We start from the raw sequence: 21,384 nt of genomic DNA, 5'->3' as shown, positions 1-21,384 counted from the left end.
TAACTAAGATAAGCTTAATTCATTTCTTAATTTCATTTCAATTTTTCCATTTCAACTTCCACAAAAGAATCCAATAACTGAATTATTATTTAATATATTTTTTGTATTTTATTGGCAAATACATGCCTTTTTTTTGTTTCACTTGTAAAATTACACAAGTAATAATATTTTTACTTTTTTTTTGTCATGCTTTTTTTTGTATTTTTTTAAAAAAATACCCAATTAATTTAATTTTGAAAAACACAATTTAATTTTTTTTATCTTAATTTTAAATAATGCAAATTATTTTTTTTTTTAAATTGTTGACCGATTTAGAATTAAAATCAAGTCCAACTAGTCTCAGCCCACCGTAGAACCAAATTTAAAATTGAGATTAGACTGACCTAGAAACAAACCATGAACCACCTATAATCCAAACTCAAACCAAAAACATTGAGAACTAACCCCTATGTCCCGATCAAAATCCCTTCCCCTCACCGCTCAAAACTACCAATTCCGACCCGATGCTGGACCTTACTCTTAAAGCTTCAAATTCGTCAACTCTCACCAGAAATCGTTTCTGTTCAGTGTCATTAATTTTTAACGTTGTTTTCTGCTGTTTTTGAAATATCTATGGGTCACTTTCTTTTATATATATATATATATATATATATATATATATATATATATATATATATATATATATATATATATATATATATATATATTAGAGATGTATCTTATATCCATCCAACTAATAACTTTCTAGCCATCTTAGAATAGCCTAAAAAGGCCAGAGGCAAACAACGAGATAGACATCCCCCAGCTCGAATGTAACGGTTCGGAAGTTCCCCACTCCTATTCTTGGCAGTTGGCAAGGCCGTCACAAGCTGTCTCTTGCCCTATGGAGCTAACTAGTGTGAATCTGTACAGGTACGTGCCAGAAACCTCGAAGATGCTTATTATATCGGCTTATGCGAGCTTGCCAGATAGAGGGAGGCTGACCTGAGGGCCCTAGCCAAGGGGGACCTAGGTGCCGCACGGAACTAGAACTCCCGTCCCGTGACACAAACGTAGGAGGTTGTTGTCCTCGAGCGTTAGTATTACCAATTGGCCAACATGTCATTGGCAATTTAGCGATCACTATATTAGATAGAGACCCTAGTTCTCGAGTTGGATATATCCAAATTATGCAAATCAAATTGTCACGAGTCTTCAATTTGAATGGGATGTTTATAAATGCGGAAAAAAAAAAATTTTTTTGCAATCAAGACGAGGCACAAGGAAATAGAATTTCAACAAATGTTAATGCACTGCATATTTGACAATTGCTTTGATAAAATTTTGACAGTTTTTCACGAAAGATGAAAGCGACTCCATTTATTATATTGACAGTTTTCTCCAAGCTAATCGTAGGATCACTAAAGATGATTAAGGTTGCATTTTCTTGTTAAAGTAAGACTTCCGTCTCATATAATAGTTTTGGTTACAGGGTTTGCCTGCACAATGAAGGCAATTAGTCAGAATTTAAACTATGAAATAGCCACCCAAACTTCAAATTGCAGCATGAAGTGCCCACCGCAAGATTAATTTCCATGTTTGCAATTTGCACACGTCACTGCACTAGAAACTAAGCAATATCAACTACAAATCCTCAAAAATGTAGAAATAACAAAGGAATTGGTAAACAAAAGGTAATTGTCCTTGCATATGCAACAGGGTCCAAAAAATTGTGTCAATATAATGCTGATAATTTTACAAAAATGTTGTCATGAAGACCATGCACTTAGGTGTATTTCACTTGGCCATGACCAAATATGGAAAATCAAAATATAAAACTATGCTAGAATAAAGAATTTTTCAAAAACTCGGACACACTTTAGAAGAATCATAACAAATTGAAGCTACAGCACATAGTTCATCCTTCTCAAATCCAAGCCAAATTTTTTACTGCTTACCACCACCTCTCATACGATTCGAAAAATTTTTTGTAGTTAATATACAATTTCATAGAATAACATTATTTCACATTTCCAATGAGCATTGAAATTTACAATGGTATAAAAGAGAAGAATTTTAGGTCTAGATATTTGAAAGTTTAAACAAAAAAAGAAGACAAAATAGGTCACCATCTAATTCATCATAAATACTAATGAAGATAATTTTTTTTTTTTCAATTCCTTAACGAAAATCATGTCATTCTAAAGAAGTTAGTAAACATCAAATGCAATGAAGTAAAGGTAATGACCCAACCCAAGGCATACCAAAGGTGGGAGTAAAACTTGACCACACGAGCCTTTGATTGCAATACAGATTATCCTGTTACAATCATTACCATAAATAAATAACAATATCAAATACTGAAAAATGCCACAAAATACACTTGATAATCTTCTGAACTGAAACAGCTCAAAATGCAACCATAACTTAACTGATCAAATTCATAGACCTACTGTAGTTGCAGAGCCCCATTGAATATTAAGTACGAAACAAGCAGAAGCAAAGCCTATCTGAAAGTAAAGATCATTTGTCCCATGTACAGGGCCTACCGAGAGACTTGAGCCCCAAATTGTAGAACTCTCGATATAAATCCTGACTGGAAAATCTGGAAAGTTGTAGAGAAGGCTAATCCATGAGCTTAGCGAGTATACACTTTAAATCACACAAAAAAATTTGACACCTTAACAAGCAACCTAAGAAAACTAAACTCTGTGCAATATGCCAACCACAAACCTGCAATTCACCATCTACAAAAAGCTTATACATTAATTACACTTGTAAGTTTGTGTGTGTATAGAAATTCAATACACTTGCAAGTTTGTGTGTGTATATAGAAATTCAATTTATGGAGATTGATCTGAGATATATCAATATTATCATATCCATAAGAAAATGAAGTCAGAATTAACAGAATTCATATTTTAAGCAGCAAATTTTATCCACATCAATAACAGCCACAAACCACCAAGTTAGCCTAACTGGTTGTGACATGAGTTCTTGCGTTCAGTTCCCTTTTCCAACACTAAAAAAAATTTAGCTCCCCCTATGTGAGCTATGAGTCTCCTAGTAGTAACGTAAAACCGCTACTCCAACTGACCCAAATATCTACTGGCCCAAAATGGTTTACCCAAGTTACTATGATAGTTGAGGTATGGGTTATATAAACCCTTTATCTTTCCTATTCCCACACGATGTAAGAGTGCCCACCAAGCAGTGGGACCATAGTTTTAAATCGTGGTCGCAGTCGCGTTAACCATCACGGTTGCAGGTAGGTCTGTAACGGCCGTAACTACGCAAATTTTTTTGAAAAATTTACAAAGTTTATAAAATGAGTAGATATTGATAGATTCAAATAAAATTAAAATACACAACTATATAATAAGTATAAATACATCAAATTAAATGTTATTTTGCAATTAATAATATATTTTCGTAAAATTAATTCCAAAAAATAGTTTAAATTAGAAAGTATTATTGGGGTAATGGCCATTACAGTTACTTAACGGTAAATAATGGTCGTTACCATTATTTTTCAATTAATGTAATGGCCTGGCGCTACGCAAATTTTTTTGAAAAATTTACAAAGTTTATGAAATGAGTAGATATTGGTAGATACAAGTAAAATTAAAATACACAACTCAACTCAACTAAGCCTTTATCCCAAAAATTTGGGATCGGCTATATGGATTCGCTTTCTCTACTCTAAACGATTTTGCGTTAAATCCTCAGAAATGTGTAATGCTTCTAGGTCATGTTGTACTACTCTCCTCTAAGTTAATTTAGGTCTACCCCTTTTTTTCTTTCTATCCTCTAATCTAATGTGCTCTACTTGTCTAACTAGAGCCTCCGTATGTCTACGCTTCACATGACCAAATCACCTCAATCTCCCTTCTCTCAACTTATCTTCAATTGGCACCACTCCTACCTTTTCTCTAATACTCTCATTACAGACTTTATCTAGTTTAGTATGGCCACTCATCCACCTTAACATTCTCATCTCTGCAACTCTTATCTTAGACGCATACAACTCTTTCAGTGCCCAACACTCACTACCATATAACATAGCCGGTCTTATGACTGTACGGTAAAATTTTCCTTTCAACTTATTAAGGATCTTACGATCACATAAAACTCCCGTGGCACGTCTCCACTTCAACCATCCGGCTTTAATCCTATGACTAACATCCTCCTCACATCCCCCAACTACTTGAAGGACTGAGCCTAGATACTTAAAGTGATTATTTTGGGAGAGTACCACTCCATTCAAACTAACTCCTTCCCTATCACCAGTTTGGCCTTCACTGAACTTACAATGCATGTATTCTGTCTTCATTCTACTTAACTTTAAACCCTTTGACTCTAGAGTACTTCTTCAAAGTTCTAACTTTCTATTGACTACTTCTCGTGTCTCATTTATCAGAACAATACCATCTGCAAACATCATGCACCAAGAAATACTCTCTTGTATATGTTTCGTCAATTCATCTAAAACTAATGTAAAAAGATAAAGACTTATGGCTGATCCTTGGTGTAATCCAATTGAGATCGGAAAATCTCTTATGTCCCCTCCCATTGTGCGCACAATAGTAGTTGCTCTTTCATGCATATCTTTCAACACTTATATGTACCTAATAGATACCCTCTTTTGTTCTAACACATTCCATAAGACATCTCTTGGAACACTATCATAAGCCTTCTCCAAATCAATAAAAACCATGTGTAGATCTTTCTTCACATCTCTATATTTCTCCATCAAGCTTCTAATGAAAAAGATCGCTTCCATAGTTGAACGACCGGGCATGAAACCAAATTGATTGAGAGAGATAGAAGTATCATGACGTAGTCGATGCTCCACAACTCTCTCCCACAACTTCATAGTATGGCTCATGAGTTTAATTCCCCTATAATTTGAGCAACTCTGTATGTCTCCCTTATTTTTAAAAATAGGTACTAAAATATTCTTCTTCCATTCATCAGGCATTTTCTTTGAGTTTAGAATCTTATTAAATAATTTAGTTAACCATGCCACTCTCATATCTCCCAAACACTTCCACACTTCAATTGGTATTTCATCGAGTCCACAAGCTTTACCCACTTTCATTATCTTAAGTGCTTCCTTTACTTCTAAAGATCTAATCCTTCTAGTATAATTCACATTCTTTTCTATTGTTCTATAATCTATATTCACGCTATTACCATTTTGACTATTATTAAAGAGATCATTAAAATAATTTCTCCATCTTTCTTTAATGTCCTCATCTTTCACCAACATTTTTCCTCCTTTATCCTTAATGCACTTAACTTGATTGAGATCTTGACATTTCCTCTCTCCTCCTTGCTAATCTATAAATATCTTTCTCCCCTTCTTTAGTTCCAAGTTTCTCATATAACTTTTCAAAGGCCTACGCTCTTACTTGACTAACTGCCTTTTTTGCCTCTTCCTTTGCTATCTTGTACTATTTATATGTCTCATTATTATCACATTTAGATAATTTCTTATACCATTCCCTTTTTCTCTTCACTGCCTTTTGTACTTCCTCATTCCACCACCACCTCTCTTTTGAGGGTGGTCTATGTCCTTTAGACTCTCCAAGTACTTTTCTAGCTATTTCTCTAATCTTTGATGCCATCTGTATCTACATATCATTGGCCTCCGTATCCAGCTTCCATACTTCAGACTCGAGAAGCTCATTTTTTAACTTCACTTGCTTTACTCCTTTGAACTCCCACCACTTTGTTCGAGCTACACTATTTCTTCTGACTTTACTTGAATTGTTCCTAAACTTGACATCCAAGGCCACCAACCGATGTTGACTTGTTAAAGCCTCTCCTAGAATGACCTTGCAATCCTTGCATAGAGCTAGCTCTATTTGTCTTCCTGGTTAAGAGAAAGTCGATTTAGCTTCTATGTTGCCCACTTTTGAAAGTCACTAAATGTGACTCTCTTTTTATAAAGTAAGTATTTGCTAGTATTAGATCGTATGCCATAGCAAAATCCAAAATACTTTTTCCCTCCTCATTTCGACTGCCAAAACCAAAACCTCCATGAACATTCTCATAACCTTGTCTATCACTTCCTACATGTCCATTCAAATCTCCACCAATGAAAACATTCTCTTCATTCGGTATGCTTTGCATTAAATCATCGATATCTTCCCAAAACCTTTGTCTACTCTCACTGTCTAGTCCTATTTGTAGGGCATAAGCACTAACTATATTTATTGTTTCTCCTTCTAGTACTAGCTTTACTAGTATAATTCTATCTCCTACTCTTTTCACAGCTATTACTGCGTCTTTCAATGTCCTGTTTATGATTATGTCCACTCCGTTCTTGTTTTTCTCCTTTCCGGTAAACCACAGTTTGTACCCTGAATTACCCACTTCCTTACTTTTCTCTCCTACCCATTTAGTCTCCTGAATGCAAGCAATATTCACCCTTCTCCTTTCCAAGGTATCCACAAGCTCCATTAATTTTCCTGTAAGTGATCCAACATTCCAAGTACCAACCCTGATCCTCCTCCTATCCTGCTCCTTCCTAATTGGTCTCCTTCTATGATATCTTTTATTGTTTTCTATGTCTATCTTGTGTTCTATTCCACTATCTGTTCTACTATCTGTCCTATGGACTAACTTCTTTACCCACACCCATCCATGATGTGGGAACCCTTGCTCACTTAACGCCACACCCAAGCGCCGGCATGGCGCGTCACTTTCGGTAAACGCCCTACACCCGGGCTCCGATGTAGTGCGTCGTTAGTAGAGGACGCCCCAACGTTTATATCATTTGAATCCATATTATAAAGGTGTGACGAAATTTTTACGCTGGTTGTCACCTACCGCAACCATCCTCCTTTATACGGATTTGGGACTGGCTAAATGCAAACTACTTGGGCGGAGTTTAAAATACACAACTATATAATAAATATAAATACATCAAATTAAATGCTATTTTGCAATTAATAATATATTTTCGTAAAATCAATTCTAAAAAAATAGTTCAAATTAGAAAGTATTATTGGGGTAATAGCCATTACAGTTACTTAACGGTTAATAATGGCCGTTACCAATATGTAACAGTGGTAACGATCGTTACCTATACAAATCAAGATATGCCTTTAAAAAAAGGGCCTAACGGGTAAAGGTCTCTCTAAAGACCTATAAATAACGGCCGTTATTCGAAACCATGGGTGGGACTGCTTAGGTTGTTACAAGTAACTTTTACCTATAACGGATGACCTAGATAGCAGTGGACGCTTGTGAGCCTCACCTTACTTGCTCCTCATGCTTCTGTGATGTCACCGAACTCATCCCAACAAAGGCGTTGGCTCTAGTGCACCTTACACCTAAAGTGCTCATTTAACAACTATGGCTCGATAACATGATTTAATCATTGTCGCTAAATTCATCCCCACAGAGGCATAGGCTCTAGGGCATGGTGCACCTCACACCTAAAGTGCTCCTCTAACAACTATGGCTCAATAACATAATTTAATCATATATGCGTAGGTTATTTGGTTAGGAATCTTGTGGGTTTTCGAGGGAGTGCTTAAGAAAAAGTCAAATGATTTAAGGTATAGGATTGGTGGCTTTAAACTAAAATGGCAATTTACATGTTTTTCCTGATTTATTATTGTTGATTGACCAATAAAGTACTACTGATCAACTAAAATCTGCCAAACACTATTGTCAATTCTGTCCCCCATAGTGGTCACACAACAAAATTAATTGGTTGACCAAAGAATGTTCTAGCAGGTATTGACCTCTTCAATAGTTGACAAATAAACTAGATTAGCCAACTGATAAAACTATTAAGAACAGATTATGCCATACTCCAAACCTCATATTAACAGATCAGGGACTCAGCTAATAACCTTCCTATCATCACAAATTATTCTTTTTTCCCATACAATTTTACCAAACTCAATGATTCATTATCCAGCACACATATTGACTCCCAACTTGTCCTAGATCACATCAATAGCTGATCAAAACCACAAATTTAAAGGCTTTAAATCCACAAAATGTTATTCTACAACTGAAAACCACACTAAATTAATAAGCTAAGTGATGTCCATGGTGTTAGGTAAGTAGCCAAATTATTTTACAATGAATAGCTGACGAAACATGATAAAGCTATGACAACAATGAATAGCTAAGTGATGTCTATGGTGTTAGGTAAGTAGCCAAATTATTTTACATTTGCGAAAAATAGTTTACATTTGCAAAAAAATAACTCTCACCTGGTATTTCGAGTACATTGTTTTATCTTTGCACAAACACACATCATGAAACACAGAAGACACCAGCCTGCACATTGTGATCAATTACAGAAATGACTACCATGAAAATAAAAAACTAAACTCATTCCAAAATATGAGCATCATGCATTTTCTTACATCTTTCACAATAAAGCTATCCCCAAAACTCAATGGTGGCATTAACCATTCTGACAAGTAGACAGACTTATTATGATTATTTTCAGTAGAAATATGATCATCTGAAAACCAATTAAATTGTGTATTAGAATTCAAAGATGAAATACGGCTATTTTACTATCACCATGATAAATAGAAATTATTGATATTTTTAGAAGAAAGAAATTTATGAACCTGAGGCTTGTATTAGTATTCTGAGCGTGACAAAGGACTGCATCAAACACGGCATAATTAAAACCACAAAAAGGGAAACTGAAAACTTACAGTGCTTGGTAACCTTAGCTGTAAATCAAGATATAGGCTTGTAAAATCAACACACCATCACATTTAAAATAAACAAGATGTAAGGATATGGCTAATTTACTTTACTATAATGTATAACCAACAGATCATGACATTAAAATCAACAGATGAAATTTGGCTAATTTTATTATAATAACAATAAAAAGCAATTGTTGATATTTTTAGAATAAAGAAACTTTGGACCCGGGTTTGTGTAAGCATTCTGAGCATGAAAAAAGATTGCATCTAATGCAGCATAATTAAAAGCACAAAGAAGGAAACTAAAAACTTAAAAGAGCCTGGTTATCTTGGCCGTAAGAATCAAGTGGTAGGCTTGTCAAATCAACAGATCATCACATTTAGATTTTAGACATTTTCGATCTGTAATTTGTCTAGGCCGGGAAATCAACAGATCATCAAATTTGGATTTATCTATAGTTCATTTAAAACCAACTTAACATCCACAATTCTATATTGGCTTACAATCGGGATGCACCTCATGTTACTCACTATAACTTTGACTTATAGAATTCAATAGGTAGTAGCTGACAATTTTAGTGAAATAATTTATGTACCCACTTAAATAAAATACATAAGAATAAAAGAAAGCCCATACAAGCCATCTTGAAACCATTTTTAACAAAGACAATCAATGTAACAGATGTTATATCCATCTTTCTCTTGAAAACTGCTACATAATTACATAAAATCATAGTTATTAAAGGCATGTCTTTTTTATTTCCATCTTTAGCAAGCACTTTCATTAGCAAAAAGGACTACCACTTAAACTCAAACCAACAAACCCAATTCAAGATATATGCTAAAGAAAAAAAAGAAATGCATCACATTTATTTGACTTTTATGGACTTTTTAAATTTTTTACTTTTGTGCCTCATCTAGGCACGCGCCTGTGCTTTGCACCTTGCGTCTAGGCTCCAGGACTCCTTAGCGCCTTGAGCCTTTAATAACTATGCATAAAACTAAAACCTTGTAATTCAATATTTAGTTTGGCTCAGTGTTATTAAAGGCGAGCGAAGCGCCAGGCGACGCGAGGCGCCCCTCTGTCGCCTCGACTGGAACGCCTGGCTGGGCTTTGGAGAGGCGACGCAGGCGAGAGGCGACGCCTCATCAAAGCAACAGTAAGTTTTTTTTTTTTTTTTGATGAAAAAACTAATAAACCTACCACTCACTTGATGCCAACAAAAGAGCCGCACTATGAAAATAGCAGCCTCGCTCTCTTCCTCGACCTCACGCTCGTGACAGAGACAACAGTACCAACAGGTACGCCCTCTCTCTCTCTCTTCTTCTTCTTCTTCTTCTTCTTTCCTCTCCGATCTCTCTCTCTCACACGTCTTCTTCTTTCCTCTCTCCAATCTCTCTCTCTCACGTCTTTTTCTTCTTGGCTTTCTCCCTCTCCACTTATTCTGCTTTCCCTGCTGCGTAAACCACCTGTTTTTTATTTTTTCTTTTTTTTTTTTCCCTCTCCTCTCCTTCTTCTTTCAGCAGTCCCTTTTTATTTTATTTTTTCCCCCTCCCCTCCTTATTATTAATTAGTTATTATTATTTATTTATTTATTTATTTATTTATTTATTGTTAATTTAATTATTTTATTTTTTATTCTTATTAATTAATTATTTAAATTTTATGGGTATTGCTAAATTAATTATTTTACTTTGTATTCTTGTTTAATTGGTTGATTAATTAACATGGGTATTGTTAATTTGTTGGTAATTAGTTTAATTTTTATTTGTTATTCTTGTTAATTTGATTAGTTTTACTTTTTGCCTTGTTAATTAGACATTAATTATTAATTAATTATTTATTTTATATAGGTATTATTAATTTATTATTAATTTGATTTTTTACTTTTTATTATTGTTAATTAATTGTTTAATTTATATGGATATTGTTAATTTGTTATTAATTAGTTTACCTTTTACTTGTTATTCTTATTAATTAGTTTTAGTTTGATTAATTTTACTTTTTCCTTATTAATTAGATATTAGTTGTTTATTTTATATGAGTATTATTAATTTATTATTAATTTGATTATTTTCTTTTTGTTCTTAGTAAGTAATTGTGTAATTTATATGGACATTATTAATTTATTGTTAATTAGTTTACTTTTTACTTCTTATTATTGTTAATTATTTTTTTTTCTTTTTAATATGCTTTTTTACTTATCAAGATATATATATATATATATATATATATATATATATATATATATATATAATTTAAGCAATTAAGGTTATGGCGCCTTACTTCAAAAAGGCCCTCGCCTCGCCTCTCGCCTCTCGCCTAAGGCCATAGAGTACTCTATCGCCTTAGTGTCGCCTTTCGCCTTAATAACACTGGTTTGGCTGGAGGGCTTTGAAAATTGGAAATCTGAATTTGATGTTTTATAGGTTTATATATATATATATATATATATATATATATAACCCAGGTTTCCTTTGATTAATTATATTCAAAAAATTCTTTTTTCCTTAATCAATTAGATTCATAATTTATGTTATACTCATGATCATCAATAAAAAACTTATTTCAAGGTTGATTTGAGACACCTATAACAATGTAAATTTTCAAATTTATCATAAATAAGCCCTCATAAGCTGTATGAATCTAATTTTCACAATCTATTAAATCTAGTTTCATTTAAACAATGCAAACTGAAATCATGTTCAAATCTGTCACTTGAAATTCTTTCATCTGAATATAGCATAACATCAAGCTCCTTCACAAGATGCATAAGAAAAATACGTTTTGGCATATGTTTAAGTTAGAAATCTATTTCTATCACACACTAGGTACATTTGAAAATTAATATTTACATAAATATTAGGCTAAGAGAAAAAAATCTACTTATGCGTGTAACTTACATGAACTTTTACAATGCTCTGTAGCTTTTTAGATGACTGGATTTATTCACAAACCAACAACTGGATTTAATAATGTTGGCACACCAAAATTCAAATAGGTCAGTTATCTATAATTTTAATCTAGATAGTTGTTTAATTGACTTTTATTTTATATGATCAATAATAAAATTTTCACAATACAGATGAATGATTACCAATATTTTTCACTTGAAATATGACATGCATTATTTAAATGTAGAGTTTTAAATCCAGCTGTATGCTTATCAAACCATACAGAAAGTTATGGAGTATGAAAATTCATGCAAGTTACACATACAGATGTGGATCCCTTCTGTTAGGCTAAGCATAAACTGGAAGTCTGAAACTATTGAAATATGCAAAGAAATGCATGTTAACTAAAAAACAATCTCACTTTAAGAAAGAGTGTCTTCTTCAGAAAACTCCAGTTTAAGGAGAGCAATGACCCCACAAATATGGATGTGGATTCTTTCTGTTATTCTAAGCATCAACCAAAAATATTGAAATATGCAAAGAAATCCATATTAAGTAAAAACAATCTCACTTAGGGAAACAGTGTAGTAAAAGTTAGTAAGACCTCTAAGTAACAGACATAAAATCAGAAATGGATGAAAACACAATCTTTATCGAACAGAGGTAATGCAATGTAATTTCGCAAGAGAAAACAGCCTAAAAATTTCTAAACAAGTGAATAATCAAGGAACATTACCTGCCAGATAGAAGGCATATACTCACGATACATAAGTTGATGCACTTTATTTGTTACACTTGAAGCTGCTGAATCTGGTGAGAATGGCCTTTTAAGGTTCCTTTCCCAAAATAAGTGTATCGAAAAATTACAATAGAATACCGAACAGAATAGTACACTGCCTTATAACAGAAATCACTGAATGAACTAAATAGACTGTTCATTCACTGAATTTTTGCTAGGACATTTGAATATATCTTAAAAATATAGCATTACGAGACTGCATAGTATGTTGTGGAAAATAAATTGAATATGATAACAGGAATGATGAGCAAATTAAGAAAATAAATTATAAGATTACAGTTAATGCCAGAATCTGACTGTTACGAGAACACATAGATCTTCAAATAATGACTGTTGTGCAAAAAACTATGGTACATGGAATGCTTTGGACAATTGGCCATAAACAGAACAAGATTGTCCACAAAGGAGGGATGAATGAGGATAAAAAAAGTTTCGCAACATGAATGGTGCTTGCTAGTCACATAATAAGTAATCTCTCTCTTTCTCTCTCTCTCTCTCTCAAAATATAAACAGAAATATAATGGAAGTATGGAACTGTGAAAGTAAAACATTTTGATCTCAGGAACTCACCATTTCACTTCATTCGCTGCATATCTATTGCCCAGAATGGTTGCTTTTGCAGCAATAACAAGCATAGGATGCACCAGGACAAGCTTTTTAATCTCCTGAACTACAGTGACTGACACATTTTGGAGAGAGAGACCTTTCCTTGATTTCAAAAATATCACAATTGAGTCATTCAACAGAGTAAACTAGAACTACCAATCACAGAATTCAACATAGTAAACAAGAACTATCGATCAAAGGATACAGATAGATAGTGTCATGTTTCTGGCTCATATTTTTCAGAGGTAACAACTAGTCCACGACTCCATGTGGTGTCAGCTTAATAGCGCATTGGATGTTCTGTTAAGTTTGTTAGATAGCTGTTAGCTGATACAAGTTAGTTAAAACATCAGTTCATGATTTATCAGTCAGTTGAGGAATTCTCCAATAACAAAAATCTTTTACTCTTTCTCATTTTTGCTTATTTCCATCAATTTAGTTTACATTCTAGCTGTTTTTCAAGTTCCAAACAGATGCTGAGATGAATTGCATTTCAACACATATCATTGATTCTTTAAATGTTAAAGATTCTTCAAAGTTGACATTACTACTTCAGAAGCAAAGGTTAAGATTGCATCTATTCATTTAGATGGCAAGGATCTACAATGTACAATGGCATCAGATTTTAAAGGAAGAATATAAACAATAGCTCCTATGTGGGAGGATTACATCAGTGCTATGGTTACTAGATTTGGGGAACAAGTTTTTGAGGATCCTATGGTGGATCTCAAAAGCTTAAGACAAAAATGTACCTTGCATGATTATTTAGAGGAATTTGACACTTGGATGCACAAAGTCTCCAAGGAAGATACTGTAAGATTCTTTCATAGTGGCCTCAAAGATCAGATGCAACTCCTTGTTAGGATGTTTATAGTGGCCTCAAAGATCAGATGCAACTCCTTGCCAGGATGTTTAATCCAAAAACATTACAGCAAGCATATTCTCTATCCCATATAAGAAGCAAACATTACTGCCATGAACTTCTCTCAAACAAAACACCTGGGAAACCACATCAACACTGTAGAGGAAAATTTCTACGTTTTCTATTTCATGAAGGAATTGATACAAATATATACAAGTAGTTCCTAACTAATTAGGCATACAAACCCCTAAAATTGAGCTATATAATCAACTATACAAGGAATATATAATTAATTAGGAATATATGGTTCACTTTCCTTGACGCTCTCCCTCAAGTTGGAGCATATAAATCATGCCCAAGTTATTACGGACATAGTCAACCCAAGCTCTATTCAAAACTTTTGTAAAGAAATATCCCAATTGATCTCCAATTTTAACATGCCTTGTGGAGATAAGCTTTTCTTGAATCTTGTCACAAATGAAGTGGCAGTCAATCTTAATATGCTTGATTCGTTCGTGAAACATTGGGTAAAAAGCTATATGAAGAGTGTAGAAAACAGAGAATTTGGAAAATTTTCTTTTATATTTCTTCATACTAAAATGATTTACAAGCATTCTAATTTATATACAAAGGTTAGGATTAACTAGGAAACTAATAATAGCCAATAAATATAATAATTCCTAATTATATTCTAATTTACAGCTAATTTACACTGATTAAGGGATTTATACTAATTGAGGGATTCTAACACTCCCTCTCAAGTCGGTTCATGTGTGTTGCACATGCCCAACTTGCAAACTAGGGTATGAAACCTCTTACAACTTAATTCCTTAGTGAACACATCAGCTAACTGGTCTTTCGACCCTATATAAGAGATACTTAAGGAACCATTGACAACTTTTTCTTTTATGAAGTGTCTGTCAATCTCTATATGCTTGGTCTGATCATGCTGAACTGGATTGTAAACTATACAGATGGCAGCTTTGTTATCACAGAATAGGGACAAACCACTAGTTTCTAGCAATTTTATCTCCATCAACTTTTGTAACCACAATAGTTCACAAATACTTTGAGCCATTGCTCTAAACTCAGCCTCTGCACTGGACCTAACTGTCACATTTTGCTTTTCGCTTCTCCAAATGACTAGATTACCACCAATAAAAGTACAGTAATCAGATGTTGATCTCCTATCATCAAGAGATCCACCCCAATCTGCATCTATAAAGATCTTAATCTGAAGATGGCCATGCTTTGAGAAAAGAAGTCATTTCCCAGGTGCAGATTTTAAGTATCGCAAGATACGGAAAATGGCCTCCAAATGAGGTTCACGAGGATCATGCATATACTGACTCACTAGACCCACTGCATATGCTATATCTGGTCCGGTATGCGAAAGGTAAATCAGTTTGCCAACCAACCTCTGATATCTCCCAATATCCACGGATTCCCCAACTCCAGCTTGCAATTTGTGATTTGCCTCAATAAGAGACTGCTGGTTTACAACCTAGCATTCATGTTTCCTCCAATAGGTCTAGTATGTACATCCTTTAAGAAATAAAGATTCATTTATCTGATCCGGCAACCTCTATTCCAAGAAAATACTTTAGCCTTCTCAAATCTTTGATTTCAAACTCCTGTGTTAGTTGTCTCTTTAGATGAATCATTTCTTCCCTATCATCATCAGTTACCACAATATCATCCACATAGACAATAAGCAGAGTGATCTTACCTCTATAGTATTTTATAAACAACGTGTGATCAACATTGCTTTGGCAGTATCCAAAAGAAACCATAGCCTTACTAAACCTCTCAAACCATGTCCTAGATGACTGTTTTAAACCATATAGTGCTTTCTTCAATCTGCAAACTTTTCCTTTGGTCTTCCCATTCTCAAACCCTGGAGAGATTTTCATATATACTTTTTCTTCCAAATCACCATGTAGAAAGGCATTTTTTACATCAAACTGCTGCAAATCCCACTCAAAATTTACTGCACATGATAGTAAAATTCTGATGGTATTCATTTTAACAACAGGAGCAAACGTTTCCTCGTAATCTACCCCATACATCTGTGTGAAGCCTTTTGCTATCAGCCTAGCTTTATACCTTTCAATTGAACCATCTGCTCTATGTTTCACAGTGAACACCCACTTGCATCCAACTGGTTTTTTCCCCAGTGGAAGAGTAACAAGTTCTTATGTCTCATTCTTTGCTAGAGCTTTCATCTCCTCCACCATGGCTGCCTTTCATTTTGGATCAAGACATGCTTTCTTCCAATCCTGTGGAATAGAAACAGAGGAAACAGACAATAGAAAGCCTCTATAGGATGGAGACAAAGAATCATAGAAAATTAGAAATGGGATGTTTAGTACAGGTTCTAACACCTTTTCTGAGAGCAATAGGAATATCAAGATCATTATTAGAAGAAGGAAGAGTAGACTGAAAATTAAAATTAGACTCTTCAGGAACCAAAGAAGACTCATCACACACCTCAGGATATTTAGGAATTGAATCCAGAGATTCCGATTGATCAGCAGCTTCTGCTCGATAGCTATATCTGTCTTGTTTTGCCGAGTATAGATTCTCAAATCTGGTCCATTCAGTCTCCCTCGAGATTTAGGTGACTACCCCTGAGTATCATTATTAGGTATAGGCTTTAGACCCAGATTTTTCCTTTGAAGTTGAAAGTTGAAAGAGCACAAAGAAGAAGGGAAAGGGAAAGACACTTCTTCCTTTCTATGCTCCCCCTGAAGAGGTGGACGGAAATAAGATTCAGATTTCCTAAAGATAACATCCATGCTCACAAAATATTTCCGTGTAGGAAGGTGGTAACACTTATACCTCTTCTGAGTACTGGAATAACCAATAAAAACACACTTGAGGGCTCGAGGTTCTAACTTCCCCCTATTAGGCTGATGAACAAAGCAAACACAACCAAAGACCTTTAGAGGAACAGTATATGAATTTTTACCTTGCAAAACCTCTAAAGGACTCTTAAACTCCAAAGTCCGGAGTGGCATCCTATTAATATGATATGCAGCAGAAAGAATTGCATCCCCCCAGTCAGGTTTGGGAATATTCATTATAAACATAAAAGACCTAGCAACCTCAAGTAAATGTCTATTTTTTATCTCATACACTCCATTTTGAGCACTAGTCTGATGCAAAATTCCGTGTGACTTCAAATATTCCTGAAAAACTCCATTCATATACTTTGTGCCATTATCAATCCTCAGTATTTTAACATGAGCATCAAACTGGGTGTTAATCATTTTGTGAAACTGCTGAAAACATGAAAATACTTCACTTTTCCCTTTCATCAGATATACCCAAGTTAACCTACCGCAACAATCAATAAAGGTCACAAACCATCTATAACCTGATAAAGACACAGTTTGAGTAGACCCCCATACATCAGAATGGATAGTCATAAAAGAAACTGAAACCTTATTATTTATTGTAGGATAAGATTGTCTAGTATGTTTGGCAAACTCATGAGCATCACATACTAACAATTCAGTTTTGCATTGCTTAAACAAAAGAGGATAAAGTTTCTCTAAAACAGTAAATGAAGGATGTCCAAGTCTCCTATGCCACTGGATAATTTCTTCCTCAGCACCCATAGATTGTCCCAACATGGCCTGATCAACACAATCATTTAATAGATATAGCCCATCTTGCAGTCTATCACTGCCAATCGTTCTCCCTGTTATCAATTCCTGAAACACACAGTGAATGGAAAAAAATTCAATTTTGCAATTGAGAGCTTTTGTGATAGAACTAACAGACAAAAGGTTAATAGGAAAGCTAGGCACATGTAAGACAGAACTAAGACTTATAGTAGGAGTGCATTTAATAGAACCTATTCCAGAAACATTAGATAAGGTTCCATCCGCAATGCGGACTTTTTCTTTGCCTGAACATTGAGAATAGGATATGAATTTATTCGAAGAGCCTGTCATATGTTTGTTTGCTCCAGAATCTATAACCCAAAATGAATTATTATGATTGGCAAGAAAAGTATTACCTGAGTTAACGAAGTTAGAAGAGACAACGGTAGTGGATTGTGATTCAAGCTGTGATAGGAATCGTCTCAGAGTCTGTACCTCTTCATTGGAAAACATCACAGTGATAGCAGTATCTTCAGAAACACTCACAGCCTCAGATACATTTGCTTGTGATCTAGCAGAGCCCACCCTTTTTCCTCCACCACCTTTAGTTGGGCGGTCGTGCAGCTTTCAACATTGTTCTTTGGTGTGCTAAGATTTCCCACAGTAGTCACAATGCAAGTGATCCTTATCTGATGGACCATATAACTGTTCTCGTAAGGAGTTAACAGCCAGCCCAGCTTTATCAATAGCTATACAATTGATCATGACACTCCTTCTGCTATCCTCCTACTAAACATAAGAGTATGTCTGCCTTAAGGTGGGCAAAGGATCCTTACCGAACACTTGGACCAGAATCTGATCATACTCCACATTTAGCCCAGCAAGAAAATCATAAATGCACTCCTTCTCAACCAATTTCTGGAACTTAACTGCATCAGCCGGACATAAAGCTTGAAAGTCTTGATAGAAATCCAACTCTTGCCATAGACCACTCAGTTCCGCATAATACTGAGCAACAGTCAACTCACCTTGTTTCATTCCATGAACCTTGTTCCTAAGCTCATAAACTTGTGCATCATTCCCAACTTGAGAATAAGTCTAAGAAACAGCACTCCAAATGGTAACGGCACTGTCCAACAGTAAATACCCACGAGCAATATGAGGTTGCATAGAATTGATGAACCATGACATAACAAGAGAGTTCTCCGACTCCCACTGGCTGTAAGTAGAACTAGTACTTTCTAGCTTTTTTCTATCTCCAGTGATATATCCCTGCAGTCCTCTAGCCTGAATGAACAGTAGACAAGATCTAGACCATGCCAAATAATTAGTTTCATCCAACTTTACAGGACTAATTTGTAAAGAGGGATTATCACTAATAAATCCAGCCTTTGTTTTAGAGGCTTTCTTCTTTTCATCAGTCATTTTTCAATTAAAGAAATAGGTACTGAGACAGAAAGCAAGAAACTGGGCAACGGAAGGTACTCGAAAAAAATAAAATAAATGTGCAAACCAGGTGTGAAAACACGTTGGTCAAAGGCGCGTCGGACAGAGAAGGTCGTCGGCAAGAGGCGCAGTCGGAGAAATCACCAAAAAGAAAGGGTGCATGCGCCGGCGCTTGAAGAATGACACTAGACTTCTGGAGGCGCATGAGCTCACGCGCTTCACTGAACGGCAGCGAGACTCTAGGCGTAGGCCGATCGGCTGGTGTCCTTCCTCCTCAAGTGGGTGGTGACAGTCACCTCCCTTCCTAGAACGACGTAGAAGCTTGACCCAAAAAAAATTTACCCAGAACTACACTGTTCACGCCAATAAATTTTGGCACTGCTCTGATACTATGTAGAAAACAGAGAATTTGAAAAAAAAAAAATTTATATTTCTTCATGCTAAAATGATTTACAAGCATTCTAATTTATATACAAAGGCTAGGACTAACTAAGAAACTAATAATAGCCAATAAATATAATGATTTCTAATTATATTCTAATTTACAGCTAATTTACACTGATTAAGGGATTTACACTAATTGAGGGATTCTAACAAAGAGCAATCTGACTATCACACTATAACTTAGCGGGCAATGAAGACTTAAGACCAACTTTATTCAATAATTGATACAACCACATTATCCCACACATAAATTGTTCCATGGCTTTATCCTCAGATTTTCCACTAGTATTTTAGGGCCAATTTGAACTACTCCGCAAAATTTTGAATTTAAAATGACATTGTTTTTTCTATTTCAAATTTCTACTTTTATCGTTCCTTCATTGGTAGAGTGGTTTTTTGCAAACTTTACAAAACTTAAAGTAATTCAATACAAATTTTGAAATTTGTACTTCTAGTTGCTATCTATAAATGTATTAAAAAATACAAATTTTTAATTATGCATGCATCAATATTTATTATTTTATAATAGTTATCAAATCGAGATTTGAATCGAGACTCGAAATCATCATTTTGTAAATTACAATCGAGAATTGAATCATATGATTCAATAAAAATTCTCAAAATTAATTAAAAGTAATATATGTTCTAAAATATATATATATATATATTATCATTAAACTAATGAGAAAAATGCTTTATAATAGAACAATACATTCTTCTTATGTTATATAGTTTTATATTATAAATTATACACTCTTGAATTGTAGAATACATGAGCTGAAACTCCCATTTAAATTTGGTCAAATAATTTAAAGATAAAAAAAAGGATAGTGAGTTAAATTAAAAGATCAAAATACATTAGCATAAAACATCATTAATTTGACAACTATAATTAGAGTAGTAAATTAAACAAAAAAAGAAAAAGAAACAAGAGGGAAAGGGAAAAGAATGGCTAATGGAAGAAAAATAGCTAAGGAAAGGTTTTATGTGCACCATTTTCATGGTAAAAGTGAAGTTAAATTTTAAATTTTGAAGCTATACGGTCTAAAATTCCTCTAGAAAAAGAATCGACCAAATCAATAAATTCACATCGATTCACTCGATTCACTATCGAATTGTAAGAGTCAGTCATGATTCAGAATTTCAGATACATTTGTTATTCACCCCATAGATTCAAATTGCGTTAATGAAAAATCAAATCACATCATATGATTTAAATCAAGAATCGTAAGATTCTAAAAATGGATTTTATAAGCTTGGATTAAATCCTTAGACTTTCATTGAGGGTTTTTTTACTTTTAGCTAAAGTTAAGTTTTGTTTTGTTTTGTTTCCATAGTTTTGTTTATTAAAGAATACATCATATTTAGAGGACTAAAAACTTCTTTTTTTCATGTTTGTTGAACTTTTAAATGAGAGAATTCTTGAAAAATGTTTTTAAAGGAGTAAAAGAAAAGTGATTTGGGAATTTAATGGCTCCACATTATTTTTATTACTTTTACTAACATCTTCATCTGGGCACTGAAAGAGTCGTGTGCGTCTAAGATAAGAGTTACAGAGATGAGAATGTTAAGGTGGATGAGTGGCCATACTAGATTAGATAAAGTCCGTAATGAGAGTATTAGAGAAAAGGTAGGAATGGTGCCAATTGAAGATAAGTTGAGAGAAGGGAGATTGAGGTGGTTTGGTCATGTGAAGCGTAGAAATACAGAGGCTCCAGTTAGACAAGTAGAGCACATTAGGTTAGAGAATAGAAAGAAAAAAAGGGGTAGACCTAAATTGACTTAGAGGAGAGTAGTACAACATGACCTAGAAGCATTACACATTTCTGAGGATTTAACCCAAAATCGTTTAGAGTGGAGAAAGCGAATCCATATAGCTGACCCCAAATTTTTGGGATAAAGGCTTAGTTGAGTTGAGTTGAGTTGAGTTGAGTTACCAACATCTTCGTTAAAGGGGACTAACAACGAGCCAATTAAAATCCGAAATTTATACTTGGAAATAAAGTAACTTCAAAGGCTACTATCGGACAAAATCACAACTTTTAG

General features: G+C 34.3%; 1 protein-coding gene across 8 annotated transcripts; it reads right to left on the bottom strand.

The window, feature by feature from the left end:
• Nucleotides 1-1,440: 1,440 nt before the first annotated feature.
• Nucleotides 1,441-13,073, bottom strand: LOC110663872 (DNA repair protein XRCC2 homolog). Of its 8 annotated transcripts, none has more exons than XM_058145688.1 (6): nucleotides 12,940-13,073; nucleotides 12,307-12,406; nucleotides 8,589-8,625; nucleotides 8,220-8,286; nucleotides 1,559-1,597; nucleotides 1,441-1,478 (listed from the first exon to the last, which is right to left on the bottom strand). In XM_058145688.1, exons 1-6 carry the CDS (start codon nucleotides 13,002-13,004, stop codon nucleotides 1,466-1,468), a joined length of 321 nt encoding a protein of 106 aa, XP_058001671.1. In that variant the 5' UTR covers nucleotides 13,005-13,073; the 3' UTR covers nucleotides 1,441-1,465. The 8 variants fall into 8 exon arrangements, with proteins under 8 accessions (XP_058001671.1, XP_058001672.1, XP_058001669.1 ...); XM_058145686.1 differs by adding an exon at nucleotides 8,376-8,476 and having other exon boundaries at nucleotides 1,464-1,602; XM_058145687.1 differs by adding an exon at nucleotides 8,376-8,476 and having other exon boundaries at nucleotides 1,475-1,597.
• Between the last annotated feature and the right edge of the window lie 8,311 nt (nucleotides 13,074-21,384).

The sequence above is a fragment of the Hevea brasiliensis genome, chromosome 4 (assembly GCF_030052815.1).
Source record: "Hevea brasiliensis isolate MT/VB/25A 57/8 chromosome 4, ASM3005281v1, whole genome shotgun sequence".
Lineage (NCBI taxonomy): Eukaryota > Viridiplantae > Streptophyta > Magnoliopsida > Malpighiales > Euphorbiaceae > Hevea > Hevea brasiliensis.
Note: the sequence above shows the minus strand (reverse complement) of the source record. Positions and strands in the feature narration are given on the sequence as shown.